This window comes from Sphaerulina musiva (assembly GCF_000320565.1).
Source record: "Sphaerulina musiva SO2202 unplaced genomic scaffold SEPMUscaffold_2, whole genome shotgun sequence".
In the NCBI taxonomy this organism is placed as follows: domain Eukaryota; kingdom Fungi; phylum Ascomycota; class Dothideomycetes; order Mycosphaerellales; family Mycosphaerellaceae; genus Sphaerulina; species Sphaerulina musiva.
The window spans coordinates 1408578-1423763 of NW_016017384.1; the positions used below are offsets into that span (position 1 = coordinate 1408578).

The 15186-nt window shown below is 53.4% G+C and overlaps 8 protein-coding genes across 8 annotated transcripts in view; 2 read left to right on the forward strand and 6 right to left on the reverse strand.

Annotated features, from left to right (window-relative positions):
• The first annotated feature begins 538 nt into the window (after positions 1-538).
• Positions 539-4268, forward strand: SEPMUDRAFT_147257 (uncharacterized protein). The gene is made up of 2 exons (XM_016904183.1): positions 539-2749; positions 2828-4268. The coding sequence occupies exon 1, from the start codon at positions 589-591 to the stop codon at positions 2314-2316; it is 1728 nt and encodes a 575-aa protein (XP_016763468.1). The 5' UTR covers positions 539-588; the 3' UTR covers positions 2317-2749; positions 2828-4268.
• SEPMUDRAFT_22490 (uncharacterized protein) lies at positions 3009-3592 on the reverse strand (the record flags this gene model as incomplete). The annotated part of the gene is made up of 2 exons (XM_016908355.1): positions 3009-3204; positions 3309-3592. Coding segments are annotated over 2 exons (480 nt in total), but the record flags the coding sequence as incomplete, so codon positions are not given.
• A 2-nt stretch (positions 4269-4270) lies between the features above and the next one.
• SEPMUDRAFT_131056 (ABC transporter) lies at positions 4271-5415 on the reverse strand (the record flags this gene model as incomplete). Its single annotated transcript, XM_016902392.1, has 3 exons — positions 4271-5161; positions 5220-5316; positions 5377-5415. 3 exons carry the CDS (start codon positions 5413-5415, stop codon positions 4440-4442), a joined length of 858 nt encoding a protein of 285 aa, XP_016763470.1. The 3' UTR covers positions 4271-4439.
• Positions 5416-5655: 240 nt separating this feature from the next.
• On the forward strand, positions 5656-7118 carry SEPMUDRAFT_38605 (tRNA isopentenyltransferase; the record flags this gene model as incomplete). Its single annotated transcript, XM_016908711.1, has 2 exons — positions 5656-5724; positions 5808-7118. The coding sequence occupies 2 exons, from the start codon at positions 5656-5658 to the stop codon at positions 7116-7118; spliced, it is 1380 nt and encodes a 459-aa protein (XP_016763471.1).
• A 1047-nt stretch (positions 7119-8165) lies between these two features.
• Positions 8166-10627, reverse strand: SEPMUDRAFT_147259 (cytochrome P450 61). The gene is made up of 2 exons (XM_016904184.1): positions 10034-10627; positions 8166-9884 (listed from the first exon to the last, which is right to left on the reverse strand). The coding sequence occupies exons 1-2, from the start codon at positions 10212-10214 to the stop codon at positions 8440-8442; spliced, it is 1626 nt and encodes a 541-aa protein (XP_016763472.1). The 5' UTR covers positions 10215-10627; the 3' UTR covers positions 8166-8439.
• A 683-nt stretch (positions 10628-11310) lies between these two features.
• On the reverse strand, positions 11311-13078 carry SEPMUDRAFT_79954 (uncharacterized protein). The gene is made up of 2 exons (XM_016910233.1): positions 13028-13078; positions 11311-12949 (listed from the first exon to the last, which is right to left on the reverse strand). The coding sequence occupies exon 2, from the start codon at positions 12574-12576 to the stop codon at positions 12025-12027; it is 552 nt and encodes a 183-aa protein (XP_016763473.1). The 5' UTR covers positions 12577-12949; positions 13028-13078; the 3' UTR covers positions 11311-12024.
• SEPMUDRAFT_15784 (uncharacterized protein) lies at positions 12662-12946 on the reverse strand (the record flags this gene model as incomplete). Its single annotated transcript, XM_016907752.1, has 1 exon — positions 12662-12946. A coding segment is annotated over one exon (285 nt), but the record flags the coding sequence as incomplete, so codon positions are not given.
• Positions 13079-13419: 341 nt separating the features above from the next.
• Positions 13420-15186, reverse strand: part of SEPMUDRAFT_39146 (acyl-CoA dehydrogenase NM domain-like protein) — a gene marked incomplete at both ends in the record, with an annotated part of 3057 nt that continues 1290 nt past the window's right edge. Inside the window, 6 exons of the mRNA XM_016908733.1 lie at positions 13420-13494; positions 13549-13780; positions 13946-14341; positions 14475-14583; positions 14684-14896; positions 15044-15092. Coding sequence (XP_016763475.1) covers positions 13420-13494; positions 13549-13780; positions 13946-14341; positions 14475-14583; positions 14684-14896; positions 15044-15092 — 1074 coding nt within the window. The remainder of the gene's footprint in view (positions 13495-13548; positions 13781-13945; positions 14342-14474; positions 14584-14683; positions 14897-15043; positions 15093-15186) is intronic.

Genomic DNA, 15186 nt, shown 5'->3' on the forward strand with positions numbered 1-15186 from the left:
AAAGCAGAGCAAGTCCGTAGCAAGCAGGAAGCCCTAAAGGCATCTGCACAGCAGCTGGAACCGGATCGATCGAGTCGCGAGCGGTACCTAGAGCCGCGAAGTCTCTGGCGGCGTCCAGCTCTTCTATCTCAAGACCACGAGCCAAGTGATCAATCTTGGTCAGAGTCGAGAGAAGCCAGGTCATCGCCCTACTGGCAGCGCTACCGCGAACAAAGAGAGACCAGTCTGCCCAGCAGTGTCCAGGCCATGGAGATGCCGCCAATCCTCGGAGCCCACCAGCGCGACTTCAACAACGAATTTGGCCATCATGTAGATGGAGATGGAGACTGGAATTTTTCTTTTGCAGCAAGCAGGCCGATGGCACAGGATAGGGGATGGAGGGCGCACGTGGAAAAGCAAGAAAGTATCTCCGGGCCCGGAAAAACCGAAGTGGGTCCTCCGGCGGCCTTGGCTCCGGTCGCGTTCGCGTCGACAAAGTCCATGCACGAACTGCATCCATCTCGCGCCGCACTGGTCGCCCATGCATCGTCCGCAGCACCGCCATTCACAGAGGCATCTTTGCCGCCCGGAAAAGCTGGACTGAACACAATGGGGGCAACTGAGCGCATGTCGAATGGCGAAGCCAAGATTGTCGGACCGCATCCATCGACAATCCGTGTCTCGGCTTCATACATCACGCAAGCCGCTATCGACAAGAGACTGGCGCCCGAGGGGCTCGATGCGCAGGAGAGGAGTCTAGCAGAGGCAAGAGAAGATACCGTCAGGCTGCAGGGGGTTGCCTGGCTGGATAATGTACGCCGTGCCCTGCAACTGCCCGTCAAGACCTTCACCACGGCCGTCGTCTACTACCACAAATTCCGACTTGCCCACCCAAAAGAGGACTATCAGTGGATCGATGCGGCAGCTGCCAGTCTGCTGACGAGCTGCAAGACTGAGGATACTTTGAAAAAGAGCAGGGACATTCTGGCGGCTGCGTACAATTTGAAGCTGCCAAACAACCAGGACCACGTTGCGCCAGATGATCCCATGTTCGAGACACATAGTCGGATGGTCATCGGCATAGAGCGGCTGATCTTGGAGAGCGGTGGCTTCGATTTCAGGAGCAGAGCACCGCATCACACTCTGGTCAAGATTAGCAAGAGCTTGCCGTCGAGCCCGGATGTGAAAGCCGTTTCGGAGCTGGCTTGGACGGTCCTGACGGACTTGCACCGCACTTTTGCACCTCTGAAGCAAACGAGCGCAACGCTAGCCCTGGCAAGTCTAGAGTTGGCTGCACACTTCACAGCTGCGACGTCGGAAGACAACACCTGCATCGTACGCGACAACCTGCAGAAGCTCGACTTGGGCACATGGTATACCACACGCGAAGAAGTCATGGAGACACTGCTGGATGCTCTCGACTTGTACACACACCACACCGCCTCTTCCATCCTCGGCACCAGATACTCTCTCGACGATCTCCTCCGTATCCGCCTTGCTCTGAACAAGGAGTGCTCCGATTCTAACCTGCCACGCTACACTATGGTCCAGCCTCCTCCCTCTCCTGACAATGTCACCGACCCGACCATTACTCTGCGCGTGGCTGATGGCCATCCTACACCAATCTCACCCCCACAGCCAGGGGCACAGGCACCTCAGCCAGTCAATGCATACATCGCCACAAGCCAGCACACTCCACAGACCGACGGCACACTGCGCTTCATGCTCAACCCGCAGCGGGCTACTGAAGAGCGAGTTGAAGTCAACCGCTATTACACCGAAGAATGGGAGGAGTATGAGGAGGAGATCGAAGTACCACTTCCATACGATTCCTCTCGTGAACGTGATAGAGACCGAGATCGAGACCGAGATCGCGATGCATTCTCCAGGCGTGACCGCGATCGTGGTCGAGATAGTAGCCGTCCACAGGACGCCGATGCCCGGCGAAATGTGGACGATCGCACTCACGACAGAAGAAGTGAACGTGACAATGCTCGTGCTGCTGCTGCAACTACAAAAGAGCACAGAGTGGCAAGACAGCAGATGCCGAGCACCATGCTGCAGAGCGTTGTTCGTGCGCCTTCGCCAGCGCCGGAAATCCTGTACCAGCCAGACGCCGAGAAGAACACTCAGCGAGACCATGACAGAGATTTCGACAGAGCCAGAGATCGACCTAGGAGCCGTGACCGGGATCGGAGACACGATGATCGTCGACACGATGACAGGGACAGATACGACTCGAGGAGAGAGCGTGGCAGCCGAGACGACAGAGACCGAAACAGTGGTGGTGGAAGCAGGCGGCACTATGACGACGATCGTAGACGTGAGCGGCGTTGAAGCTGTTCACCTTGTGTGATGATCGACTTGAAGAAATACCTGTTACAGCTGGGAGCTGGATCATACAGGTTGTAGATAATACCGAGCAAATGACTCGAACAGCCTCTGTAGCAGCCTTTGCGACAGGGGCGGTAGCATTTGCGTCGTTCTTTTCGGCTGGCTAGCCTACTGCATTTCGTGGGGAGCGTGGGGAGAAACCTGCGGTGAAAAGCCACCAGGTATCAGATGGTCGGAAAAAAGCTACTAGAGCCCAAGGGGCAATAATGTTTAAATGTTCTCTGGCAAGCTTGACCAGTAGTCGATCAAAGCGCACAGCGAGTGGAGCAAGTCGGAGAATGATTTGCTGTTGGTTCTAAAGCGGAGAATCGAGGTAAAAGAATTACTTGACCTCATAACAGCAGTTTGTTTTTAAGGGGAGGGGTTGATGCCAGATGTAAGTATCAATGCCCAAGTACCTATTCAAGGTACACATTCAGAGCATTTTGGCCGCTATCCTTCTGACACCTCCAAGAGTATCTGGCGGTCTGACCATCTCAAAGCTGAGCTATCTTGGTATCCCGCATAGTTTGCATACACTGCCCGCCCACTCTTTGCCAAACTCACTCAACGTCCGCATCATTCCCATTCTCATCCTCGTCGCCGGAGAGGAGAGGATCCTCGAAATCCTTATCCAGGATACCGTGTGGCACGATCGCGCCACCCTTGGTCATGAGCTTCTTCCACTGGCGCTGGAGGATGATTGGAAGGGCAGTGTGGTCTGCACCACCCTTCGAGACGAGGAGGTTCGCAATCAACGTCCACTTCTGCGCCTGGAAGGAGTCTTCGATCTCGCGCTTAGTCTGGATTAGCAAGGCGTTGTCTTCTTCGTTGAGGATAGCGAAATTGGTCCTACACAATTTTAGTTAGGATGCTCCTCATTTTTCTCCCCAAGGCCGATGCATGTTTTCTCTGCATGTCTGGAAGCGAGAGAAGACACGGACGGGGTTGCTTACTTGATTCTGGCGTATCGGTTTGGCAGAGTGCTCTGGGCTGTAGCCTCGCCCGTCAAGCGCTTCCACTCAGCCTTGATGGGGCCCCAGTCCTTCTTCTCGTCTCTCCAGGAAACCAGCATCCTATCAGCTTCGTCGCATGACTCATAGGTTCTCGGAATCAGGCGTGCAGCCGTGGTCTTGCCCTTGAATTGGCGCTTCTTCTTCTGCTGTGGCGGCAATGTGTCCACCACAGCGTTGGATACGGCGTCGGGTGTGGCGGCCGCCTTCTCTTTGCCCTTACCCTTCGACTTCTGGGCGCCGGGATCGTCACCGGCGGCCTTGCGCTTTTTCCCTGCGCTCTTGCCAGCTCGCTGGACAGGCTTATCGAGACCTGGGCCATCGAAGTGGTTTCTGGTGATGTTGGCAGGCGTCTTTGTGAAGATGCTTTTGTCGCCACCGGAGACGATCGTCATCTCCGAGTTGAACGGATTCTTGCCGCCATCGCTTTGCGCCTCGCCGCTGGGCATGTTGACGGCGCGGTGCTGTCGTTGGTAAAGAGATGGGGTGTCGTTGGTGAAGAGATGGTGTTGTTGGTGAAGAGAGGTGTTGTTGGTGAAGAGAGGTGTTGTTGGTGAAGAGAGGTGTTGTTGGTGAAGAGAGGGTGTTGTTGGTGAGGAGAGGTTGTCGAGGAGATTCTGAGTGAGAGAGGTTTGTGACGACGCCGAGTAAGTTTAAGTGAAATCTGGGGCAATTTGCATATGGCAACGCGTTTTCAGGGGCCCAATGCGGAAAGATCGAGTGAATGATGATGTGGGTCACATGCGTAGATGTGCATAAACCGGTTCTCTACTTTTTGGATTACCTGCGCCGCGACACCGTCGTAAAAGACATACATATTCCATGGACTTAGCTGACAGAGAAATCAACGCGTGAAACAGACTGCCTGCGCCGGTCGATGGGAGTCGAGTGAGGATAGAAAAGGGGGGAAACCACACTTCATGCATCCTGAATATCTGTTGAACACCAGCGCTACTGTTGGGTCTAATTGTCGTCGTGTTGAATCGCGCTGTCCTGCCATTTCTCCCTGCCAACCTGAATCGACGCTCGATTCTTTGGCCGAGCTCCATCACCAGTCGTACTGCTTATGCCTTCTCAAGAATCCTTCTTGTAGGTCTCGTGCCCATACCCTCCCTTTCCCTCATGGCTCTCGTACGTTTTCCCGTCACTGCGCGGCTGGTTTCTCGGCCCCCGCTCTGCGAGATCCTCTTTCAACCAACCCATCACCAATTGGCCCAAGCGACTGTTTCCTTCTTCACCACCATCCGTCTTCGGTACAGTGAAAGTGTCAATTGCGCCCCACTTCTTCACCTTACCGAGAGACATATGAACCAAATGACTTGGCCACTGAGCCAGATTGTCCAGAATATGAGTGGCGTAGACAATAGTGCATTGCCTCGACTCGGTTTCCTGCTTCAAGAACTGCAGAAAGTTGTGTCGAGATAAGAGGTCCAAGTCAACGGTGATTTCATCCAAAAGCAGAACCGTCCAGGGACGGAGTAAGCCCATGCAAAGCTGCACCCTTCTCCGTTCGCCATCCGAAACGGCATGAAGATGCCACGAAAGATCCACATCGAGGATCTTTACGAGCTGATCTCTTCGTTCCGGATAGTGGTCACCGCCCACAGACTTGAGCAGCTCAGGAACAGCAATGTCGCTGCGGACAATGGGATTGAGGACCCATTCCAGGCCCAAGTAGGTCACGCCTTCGAGGCCCGTGGCGAACGGATCGATATCTGCGACATACACCGTATCTGCTGGGGCCATGCGTTTTCCGCTCAGGAGGCGGAGGAGTGTTGTCTTGCCCGCGCCATTTGCTCTGAGGATTTAGCCCCTTGGACAACGAGAGAAGTGTGGGCAATTCGCAAGACTTACCGCCTATGAGAAGACAACGTGCACCGGCAGGGAGGTCGAGTGAGACGTTTTGTAGACCTGCACTTCCATCTGGGAAGAGGTAGGAGAGGTTATTCACCTTGAGAAACAATTAGTCTTCTGTGCTACCGAGTGAACGTGAAGTGGTTTGTCATTTTACCGTAATGGTGGGAGGTTTCTGGTCGGCTTTTTGGACCATTTTGATGTCTCTTGAGTAGTCAATCTGCGTGTGTAGGCGTCAATAACGGAAGAGTCAGTAGGTATAAAAGAAATCGGTCAGGTAGGTTTTGTTGGAAGAGTAAGTGTCATCAAGTAGACTAGTTCAGCCAGCCTGGTGGGGCTACAACGTTTGCAGACTTTTGATACATTCCCACGACAGACAATACCAACACAACGCATGCTATCCCGCGTCGTGCTGAGGTCGCTGTCGCCGTCCAGAATGACGCGTACGCCACCGAAACAGCCGCTCGTAGCTGTGATTGGCGCCACTGGGACTGGCAAATCGCAGGTAGGTCGTCGACCACGGCGCTGCTGTACGTCTGTCGTGCTGCTACTGACCAGAAAGACACACTAACCGCAGTCTCTACGCAGCTGGCCGTCGAGATTGCCAAGCGATACAATGGCGAGATCATCAATGGAGACGCGATGCAGTTGTATGCCGGCCTGCCCATTCTCACCAACAAAATCACGCCCGATGAGCAGGAAGGCATACCGCACCACCTGCTCGGATGTATCGCACTGCACGAGCAGACGTGGGTGGTCGGCACCTTCATCCGCCATGCGCTCAAGACCATAGAGGAGATTCGGGCGCGTGGGAAACTGCCGATTCTGGTGGGCGGCACGCACTACTATACCCAGAGTCTGCTGTTCTACGATCGTCTGGCTGAAGATGAAGAGGAGAGGGAGCAGCGCGAATTCATCGTAGACACGTCTGACAAATGGCCCATCCTGAAAGAGCCTACGGACGTCCTCCTGAAAGAGCTCAATCGAATAGATCCCGTCATGGCAGACCGCTGGCATCCGAACGATAGGCGCAAGATACAGCGTAGTCTCGAGATCTACCTCCAGACGGGCAAGAGAGCATCTGACATATATGCGGAGCAACGAGCGAGGAAAGAGGAAGTGGGTGCAGAGGAAGCTGGAGAGCCGAAGATGCGCTTTCCAGCACTGCTCATATGGGTGCATTGCGAGGCGGCAGTCCTGCGTGAGCGACTCGACAAGCGCGTCGATAAAATGCTAGCGAATGGCTTACTGGACGAGGTGAATACGCTCGACAGATTTGCCCGTGATCAAGAAACACAGGGCACTCGTGTAGACGACGGCAAAGGCATATGGGTCAGCATCGGCTACAGGGAGTTCCGAGACTATGTTCGCAAACTGCACACAAGCGTTGACGAACAGCAAACACTTGAAAAGCTGAAAGCCATAGCCCTGGAGGCCACTCAAGCTTCAACACGACAGTACGCAAAGCGTCAGGTTCGCTGGATTCGCATCAAATTAGTCAATGCACTCATGCAGGCCAACGCTTCGCATCAAATGTACCTCCTCAATGGGTCAGACGTCTCCAGATTTGAGGAGACCGTGGTCGATCCGGCTTTGCAGCTCACAGGGCAGTATCTGCGTGCTGAGGACATGCCGGCGCCATCGACATTATCCACAGTCGCAGCCGAGCAATTGCAGCCTAAACGAGATGACTTGGCTGGCGCACCCGAAGCCTGGGTGAAGCAGTATTGCTCTGTTTGCGACACTACTTCTGTCACGCCAACTCAGTGGCAACAGCATATATCAAGCAAAAGCCACAAGAAGCGCGTCAGCAAAGCCCGGCAAGCCGAGTCGCGTACTGCAGGACTGTATCGCGACCCCAGTGGCAATGAAGCAAAGAGTGACGAAGTACTTCAGTAGAGCTCTCACCGGCTCTTTCAGCGTCAAGGCGTCCACCACGACTGCCATCCTTGACCAGCCGCTAAAATGGATCAGCATCACAGCAACTTGCACAACACTCGAGGGTTGACCGTGACAGAGGCTAGAGCTGACAGGCTCGTGCTATTCCGTTAGGATCTCTGCCACTCGGTCTCGTCTTAGGCCAAAATCGTCCAAGTCCCTAGCCTGAATGGCTGCTCCCTGCTCAGCCCTTCCTTGCAAGGACCGAGACATAGAATGAGGGAACTCCGATATCGTCTGCCCGAATCTCCAGCAATCTCATCCTATCGGGCATTCTGGAATGCGCAATTTTTGGATATCGTCATAGGAACCTGCCCTGGCGTGAACTCAAGCGATGCAATTGAGCTTGGAGTGTATCGTATACATGTCCAACCCAACCTCACCCACAGTCATCTTCTTTCCCGCCCGGCTCTACATGACATCAGCCTACGTCGGGGTTATCTAGGCACCGTACTCTCCATGTCATTCGACTTACTCTATAGAGTATAAACCCGGTCGCCGCCACACAGCTCCGAAGAGCTTTGTGGTAGAACGGCCCGACCTTCCATGAACACGAAGCTAGGTAGGAGGTACCGTACTAACTGACATTTTGGGGGCTGACGTCAAAAAGATGACGCTCTCATGGAGCTACAGCTCAACCCCTGGAGGCTCTCTCTGAATGTTTTGAATGGCTTGATTTGGCAACATCTTGATCGAATTCATCTGCCCTTTGCTTGGCAGTAGGCAATCCGTTTCTACAACAAGACGAAGTTCTTACTACTGTGTCAATCCGAGAGCTAGGGATATAAAGTAGCCGACATTTGTAGATACCAGGTAGATAGTCATCGCCTCTTTGGAGGCATAAAAACCTACCTTGGGTAAATCAGATTATCTACAAGCTCAAGGCGTGAGATGCCTAGCAGGCAGGTAAGCGACTACCTACATTAGGAGATACATAAATACAAAAGGTACTGCCGATGAGATGTCGAAATCATCGGACTGAGACACAAGAGATTTGAAAAAAATTGTCTTGTCTGGTATTACGTTTACTGGCCTTGGCTGCTTCCTCCATGCTGCTTCTACCAACTACCACCACCACCTATGTAGCTACTACGTACACGGCAGGTGAAATAATCCTCGCTCTCTCTCGCTCGCTCTCTCTCGCTCGCTCTCTCTCCAGCGTCGTGCAGGAAAGCTGCCATGCAATGTGTGAAATGCGCACTGTTTTGCGCGACTGCGTACGGCTCAACACCCAAGTTGTAAAAAAAAAGAAAAAGAGCACATCTAGTGCCGTTCTATAAGTCTATGAAGTCGCTCTTCGTCTAGAGAATTGCAAGAGCATGTCGTCCATGGGGAAGATGGTGGCGAAAACCTTGATCTCTTCGCTGCGGGGTGTGATCTGGTGCGTCCAGTTGTATGAAGCGCTCAGCTTGTGCACCATGAGCATCAAATTGAGAATCGCATATGTCTGACCGAGACAGTAATGAGGACCAGTGCCAAACACCAGCCAGTTCTTGCCTTGCTCTTCTGCATTTCCAGTGATCCATCGCTCCGGCACGAACTCATCGGGTTGCTCGTATGCTTCCGGGTCGTGAAGGGACAGCCACGTCGAAGGAATAATCATCGTGCCTTTCTTAGCGACATAATTGCCCTCGGGGATGGGAAAGTCCTTCTTGACTAGATAAGGGACCATGAGGACTGGTGGGCGGTATCGGAGCGTTTCCTTGACTACTGCACGAGTGTAGGTCATGCTCTCGAGCATTTCAAGGCTGATGGGGTCTTCTGCTCGGGGATGTATCCTGTCGGCCTCCTCACGAATCTGTTGGTAGACGTCGGGCCGGTCCGCCACAATCTGCAGCAACCAAGAAGCAGCACTCGACGTCGCGTCTTGCGAAGCGAAGAGGAATGTGAAGACCGTCATGGAGATCTCGATATCGGAGAAGTTGCGGAGGAGCATTGCTGGCTTCTCCTCGGCAGGTACATTTTCGCCGCTGGCAATGCGTGCTCGGTAACGATCAGACTCGATCATTTGTGTGATCCAGCGGTCCATGATGCACTCTGGCTCAGCGCCTTTCTGCTTCATGCGGACTCTGGCCTTGGCAGCGCAGTTGGAGAATGCCTCGAGGACCTTATCGGCGCACTTTTTGCCGTACCATGTCTTGGTGTACGGGAGAATGATGGGGAAGTTGACTAATTCGAGCGCGGCAGTAATCATGTAGTAGTCGTCTGCGATGCGCTTGACCTGCTCGCGGGACATGTAGTGTCCCACAAATGTGCGGCATGATACAGCGCACAGCAGCTCGCGCAGCTGATACACCCACGCCTTGTGCCCACCCGCGGCTGTGCTCTCGCGCAAGAACTCCTCAAAGTATTCGTTGTAGACCTCCTCTTGACCGGGAAGATAGCTCTCCAACGCATTTCGGGTGAACAGTCCATTGAGACCCTTTCGGTACTCCACGTGCTCCTTCCCGTCCAAAAACACCCAGTTATCGGGACGAAGCAGCTTGTGTGCAACGTCCACGACACAGGGCTTGACATACATGGGGCTGTTGAGGACTTTGCGGGCCATGTCGCGAGTCGCAGCGATGACCACGAACTTGTGGAAGACCGAGACGCATGAGAGGGGGCCGGAGACCCATTTCGTGTAGTATTTGCCGAATGTGGGATTTACAGAATCAAGGAATGGCCCAATGAAGGGAATCTTCCAGGAGTCGCCGGCCAGAGGCCCTTTGAGTTGCCAGTATGAGACTGTACGCCAAAAGTCAATTAGCAGAAGCTCCGGGGCGCTTGGTACTCGCGTGTCACCGATGACGCTTGCAGCGTAGCAGAGCGAAGTGGAGTGAGGCGAAGTTGTCGTTGCTGGGGCTGGCGATACATATATGGCGGGAGAGACTTACTCTGATCATAAATGACAGCTGCCAGGAACACTGCCAAAAACACGCCGAACCAGCCCAAGGGCGAGGAGAAGTTGTCGAAGGCCTTGCTCAGGATGCCCGTCTGCGCGGATGCAATGACAGCGTGTACCGAGTCAGGGAGCGCAGTGCTGGTGGCATTGAACGTCTCCATGACGGACGCCATCCTGCCAATGCTGCGCCGCGTGGTGCGGGAGGATGCAAGTCGTAGGAATCAATGTCGTGGTGGTACTGCCGCACTACGACGCGAAAGACGTGACGGGACGAGACGACTTTTGTGTTGTGCCCTTTTCAATGTTCGTTCGTATAGGCTCCGAATGTCGGCGATCCCTCGCTCTTGTATGGTCCTGGGAAAGCTTCGCTTCCTCTTCAGCTCTCTCTCTCTCTCCCTCTCTCTGTCTTTCTGTCTCTTTGTCTTCCGCCGTGACCTCTCCTCCGAATTTCCACCGGACAGACCGAACGCGAGGGTGAAGCGAGTGACAATGGAGCGATAGCAGGCCGGAGAAAGGTAGATTCAAGGTTGAGGGTGACGAAGAAGGAAGAGAAAAGCAGCAGCAACAGCACCACCAGCAGCACCACCAGCCGGGTCGGTATTTTCGAGGGCTAGTGCTACGGTGGTGCAAATTGGACCCTCACCGTTGGATACATAAAATGGTCTGATGTGTGGCAGATCATACGACTACGGAAGCGCGCCGATTGGCCAGCGTCCGTGCCACATCCTCCGACATCTTGCTTCTGAGGCGCAGCTCTGCCACAATCGATCTTTCATGGCGAACTCTATACACTTTCTGCATCAACCGCTCACCTGTTGCTCTCCGGACCATCGTCGGGAGCTTCCAGTACCGTCGACTTGAGCCGCCACCCTTCTTCGGCGCCGTGGAGGCTCTCGTGGCGATGCTGGCATCGTTGCCGGACTCTAAGCGGCATGGCGGCCATGGCCCTCCCTGAGTCCCTGTCATGTATACAACGGAACCAGGAGCATCCACTTTCTCTGTATGCAAGAATGCAGGTACCAGCCCTGCGGACAACGATCCGCAGCGCACAGATCACGTAGAGGACTGCCATTGAGGGCATCTTTAGTCTTGACTTACATTGAATACCTTACAATCAGATCTATGGGAGGCACGCGTCTTGCAAGGTACTCGCGTTGGAGGATACCACGGTGCACAAAAGGCTGAAGATGTCTGCTGTCCCGCTCAAGGCCCAGTACCAGTAGCTCCGGAGCGAGGTGGTCGTGATCAAAAGCCGTAGTCTCCGACACGCGCGGTCTTTCACAAGTATGTACCTCGAAAATATGTAAGACATTCTCTCAACACCGCTAAGATAGCTGGCGACGGCGTTGCGCGCATAATTATCTCCGTCTGACACGAGCAAACGAAAGCCAAGTCCCACTAAATCTCCTCCGACTAGTACCTACGAAGAAAGTGAACCGTGACAGGCAGTCTTGACATCATCTTCGATCAAAATCTCATAATCATCGTCGTCGATGAGTTTTGGCTGCTTCGGAGGAGAGTCACTCTCGGGATCACCTCCTGGACTTGCAGAATACTCATTGACCTAGGAAGTAGGAAGGGTCAACGTCTATACCCAAACGAGGGGATTTGCGGCATGGTTCACACCTCTCGGGCACGCTTTTGTGTCATGGGCTGTAGTGAGGTGCGGCTCAGCTCGAGCTTCGGTAGCGAGGAACTTGTGTAGGTCACAGTCCGTGACATATGTACCATGCCTATGTCTACTAGCATGGTTAACTGGGCGCCAACACCTCGCTGATCTCGGGACTAACAAGTAGAACTGTAATGGAAGACGACATTGGTCGGAAAACCAGCAGGACCTGTTGCAGGAACGAAGTGATAGCGCGAACATCCAGTGACCGGGTCGGTGGTGGCACTTTGGTATCCCCGACACAGAGTGATCACGAGCCGACTAATATCGTGTTCTTGCTGGGACAGTGGCACGCCATTCGAGTTTACTGGCACTCAGGTGAGTAGCATGTCTTTACGCGTACACGACAACGTAGTACCTGGTTGAAGTGTTGCCGATGACACTTCCGATCTGCGATGTCCTTCAAAGCTGCGATGTCCTTCAAAGCTGCCATCGTAGAACTGCATCTCGTCCTCGGCCCGAGATTTTGATGGTGTGTGATCCTCGGACTGGGGACGCAAGACATATTCGATCGCTTGCGTCGGTCCGTCGTCCATCGAGAAGCTCACGCTGACTGTGTCTCCGCCCATCCAGTCGAAGCGCTCCATGATGAAGATGCAGACCACGAAGCAATCCTGTGCGGTGGACGTTGCGTTGGAGCTCCCATCGTGGTGGCATGAGATGCGTTGGCAAAACATCTCGAGTATTCCCGTAGAATCGAACATGGCGGATGGTGAGCGCGGCGACGGTGTCGTGGCAGATAGAGCGGCACGCCCACGTCTGAAGCTGGGCTGGGTTTGTTCTCTGGCAGGCACTCTCTTCGTGCCTTCCAAGGGAGTTCCAGCGCTCCGCACCTTAGGCAGTCGCGAATAACAGCACTTTCCCATGCAATACCTAGGTACCTTAACTGCCTCCTCTTCACCGCAACGCCTCTACATCACCACCTCTCACAGTCCGATCCACTCGTCCCGCATCGAAACCAGCCATTCTCTCGCCCTCTTCTTCACTAAACAGATCTCCACTGCCACTTCTGCTCCCTCTTCGGCTTCCCGAAGCATCGAAGACCGTCTGTCTGCGTGGAATCACCAGCCGCAGTACGAGGTCGCTGATGCGATCTCGCAATCCCTCCGTATGTCGATTGACGGTATCAAGAGGCAGATATTGCGAGTATCGCTCGCGGTAGTTTCTGATGAGCGGTATGATGATATACGAAATGGTACCGTACAGCGCGGCGGCGATGCAAGCGGGCAGAAAGAGGATCTGGTGAGGACATCTATATGTCAGTCTGTATACACAACACCGTATTGCAGGGGGTTATTCGGGCTCGTGATGCAATACCTTTACGACATCTACGATGCCCATGACCGCTGTAGAGCTTGTGATGTTGCTGACAGGTTGGTAGATAGGTTGGGTGTTTGGCAGCCACGAATGTTAAGGTATGGCTCCCTGGAGTCCCTGGTTGCGCAAGCGATTACGTGGCGCAGCTGTCGCGAACCTTAACTAGCGGCAAAAGGTATTTATACTCGAACATTTCCTCTTCTTCTTTTGCTTCTTATGTGGTGGTGCAGGAGATATATACCATTGATCAGAGAACGGGCATACAGCACTACAGTGACTACATCTCACTGCCTGACTATGGTCCAGCCGTTAACTTCCACAAATCTACTGCTCACTACCTCCAATCTGTCCTGCAGCCCACACCAAACGCAGCCCGCAGGACACGAGGCTATTCAGGTGTACCACGTGGGTTCGGGAATCTCACCCAGAAGTTGGTATCGTCCAACCTCACGCTTCTTGTACGCAACCTAACCAACCATCGTTAGCAATGGATCCATTGCATGAGTTCTCATCAAACTTACTGGATCATGCAATGAGTGGGTCCTGATGTCGCGCCAGTATCGATCAAAGCCATATTTCCTACCAGTAGCACGAGCGCCCAGCATCTCAAAGATACCACTCGTGACAGCGAGGCCAGTGTCGGTGGTGACGACTTTGACGTGTGCCACTGTAGCCGCAACCTCGCCACGACGTTGGGCAGTGATGACGGCGCGTCGTGATGACAGTGCATGGTTTCCATTCGTGAGACCATTGCTGTCCGCAGAGACACTCTCTGGCGCCTGGAAGCTCGAGGACGTCGAAATCGTATATGGAGGATTTGGCCCTGCTGCCTTACTCCCTGGGTGTGCATTTGCGAGGTAATGCGGGTTGACTTTGTCTTCAAAACTGTGAGGTTCGCCTGCGACTACAGATCCATACTGGCCCGCTTCGCGATAGAGATTGGCAATCTCAGCGCCAGCGCGATCGGCAAGAGCATCCGCTGCGGCCAGATGCGCACGATATTCACCGTATCTCTCGAGGATATACCACTCGTCGGTAGCTTTGTCTTTATTGTCACCGCCGTAGGGCCACGCACGAGTGCCGTTCCGCGTGTACTGCGTGGCAGCACCGAGCGCACCCTGCGCAATGCCCAAATAGAAGTTGCTGAAGACGAGCTGGATGGTCGGTAACAGCAAGCTCGCAAACGGTATCCCCAGCACTTCGGGGATTGGTCGCTTGGTCGTGGCATCCCAGCCCAGAGCATCTGTCCATGGTACGCGGATATTGTCGATTTTGACGGACCCAGACTCGGTCAGACGAAGTCCGACATTATCCCTGGATCAAAGAAGAAAGAGAAAAGTTGAGATGTCAGTCAGAAAATGTGCGGTGGCTCGTAAACGCGGCAAGTGTTCATTCTTTTCTTTCTTGATTGATGATGGAACGAGAGAGCAGGAGACCCTTCACTTACCAGTTATGCGCGAATTGGATTCCAGGCTGATCGGTCTTGACCAGTGTGAAGATGTGATCTTCCGTGCCATCGAGGACACCTTCAAGAACAGTGAGATCGCTCACCACGCCTGCGAATTCATCAAAAATGAAAACATAGTCAGTAAAAATGAAAAACGAAAGAAAGAAAGAAAAAAGCAGCTTGATGTAGAGAGTAAGTGAAATACCCACCTCCCGTATTAAAATTCTTGCTCCCATGAAACACAATCTCATTTCCGTCGTCTGTAATTTTCAAATCATTGTCACGAGGATTCACCGCACCTCCGACGAAGAAATTGTTCCGAATGATGACCTCTTGGACACTCTCCTGCTGCTCATCAGTGCCGACGACGTTGGCGGTGGTGGACCAGAGGAGATGATAGCCGAGTAACATGCCCAGGGAGCCTGGAGAAGTGAGGTACCGTACCAGGTGGAAGTTATTAGCAGACGTAATGTGAGTGAGTTCTTTCGGGGGTTTCTCTTTCTTCTTTCTTCTTTCTTCTTTCTTCTTTCTTCTTTCTTCTTTCTCTTCTTCTTCTTCTTCTTACTTACCATCTGTCTTAGCGACTTCACGAATAACTTTATAGCCCGTTTCCCAACTCTGTTTGTTTATATCAACTGTTAGCATGGAAAAATGATCTCCCCTCAAGTATACACATCTCTCTCTCTCTCTCTCTCTCTCTCTCTCTCTCTCT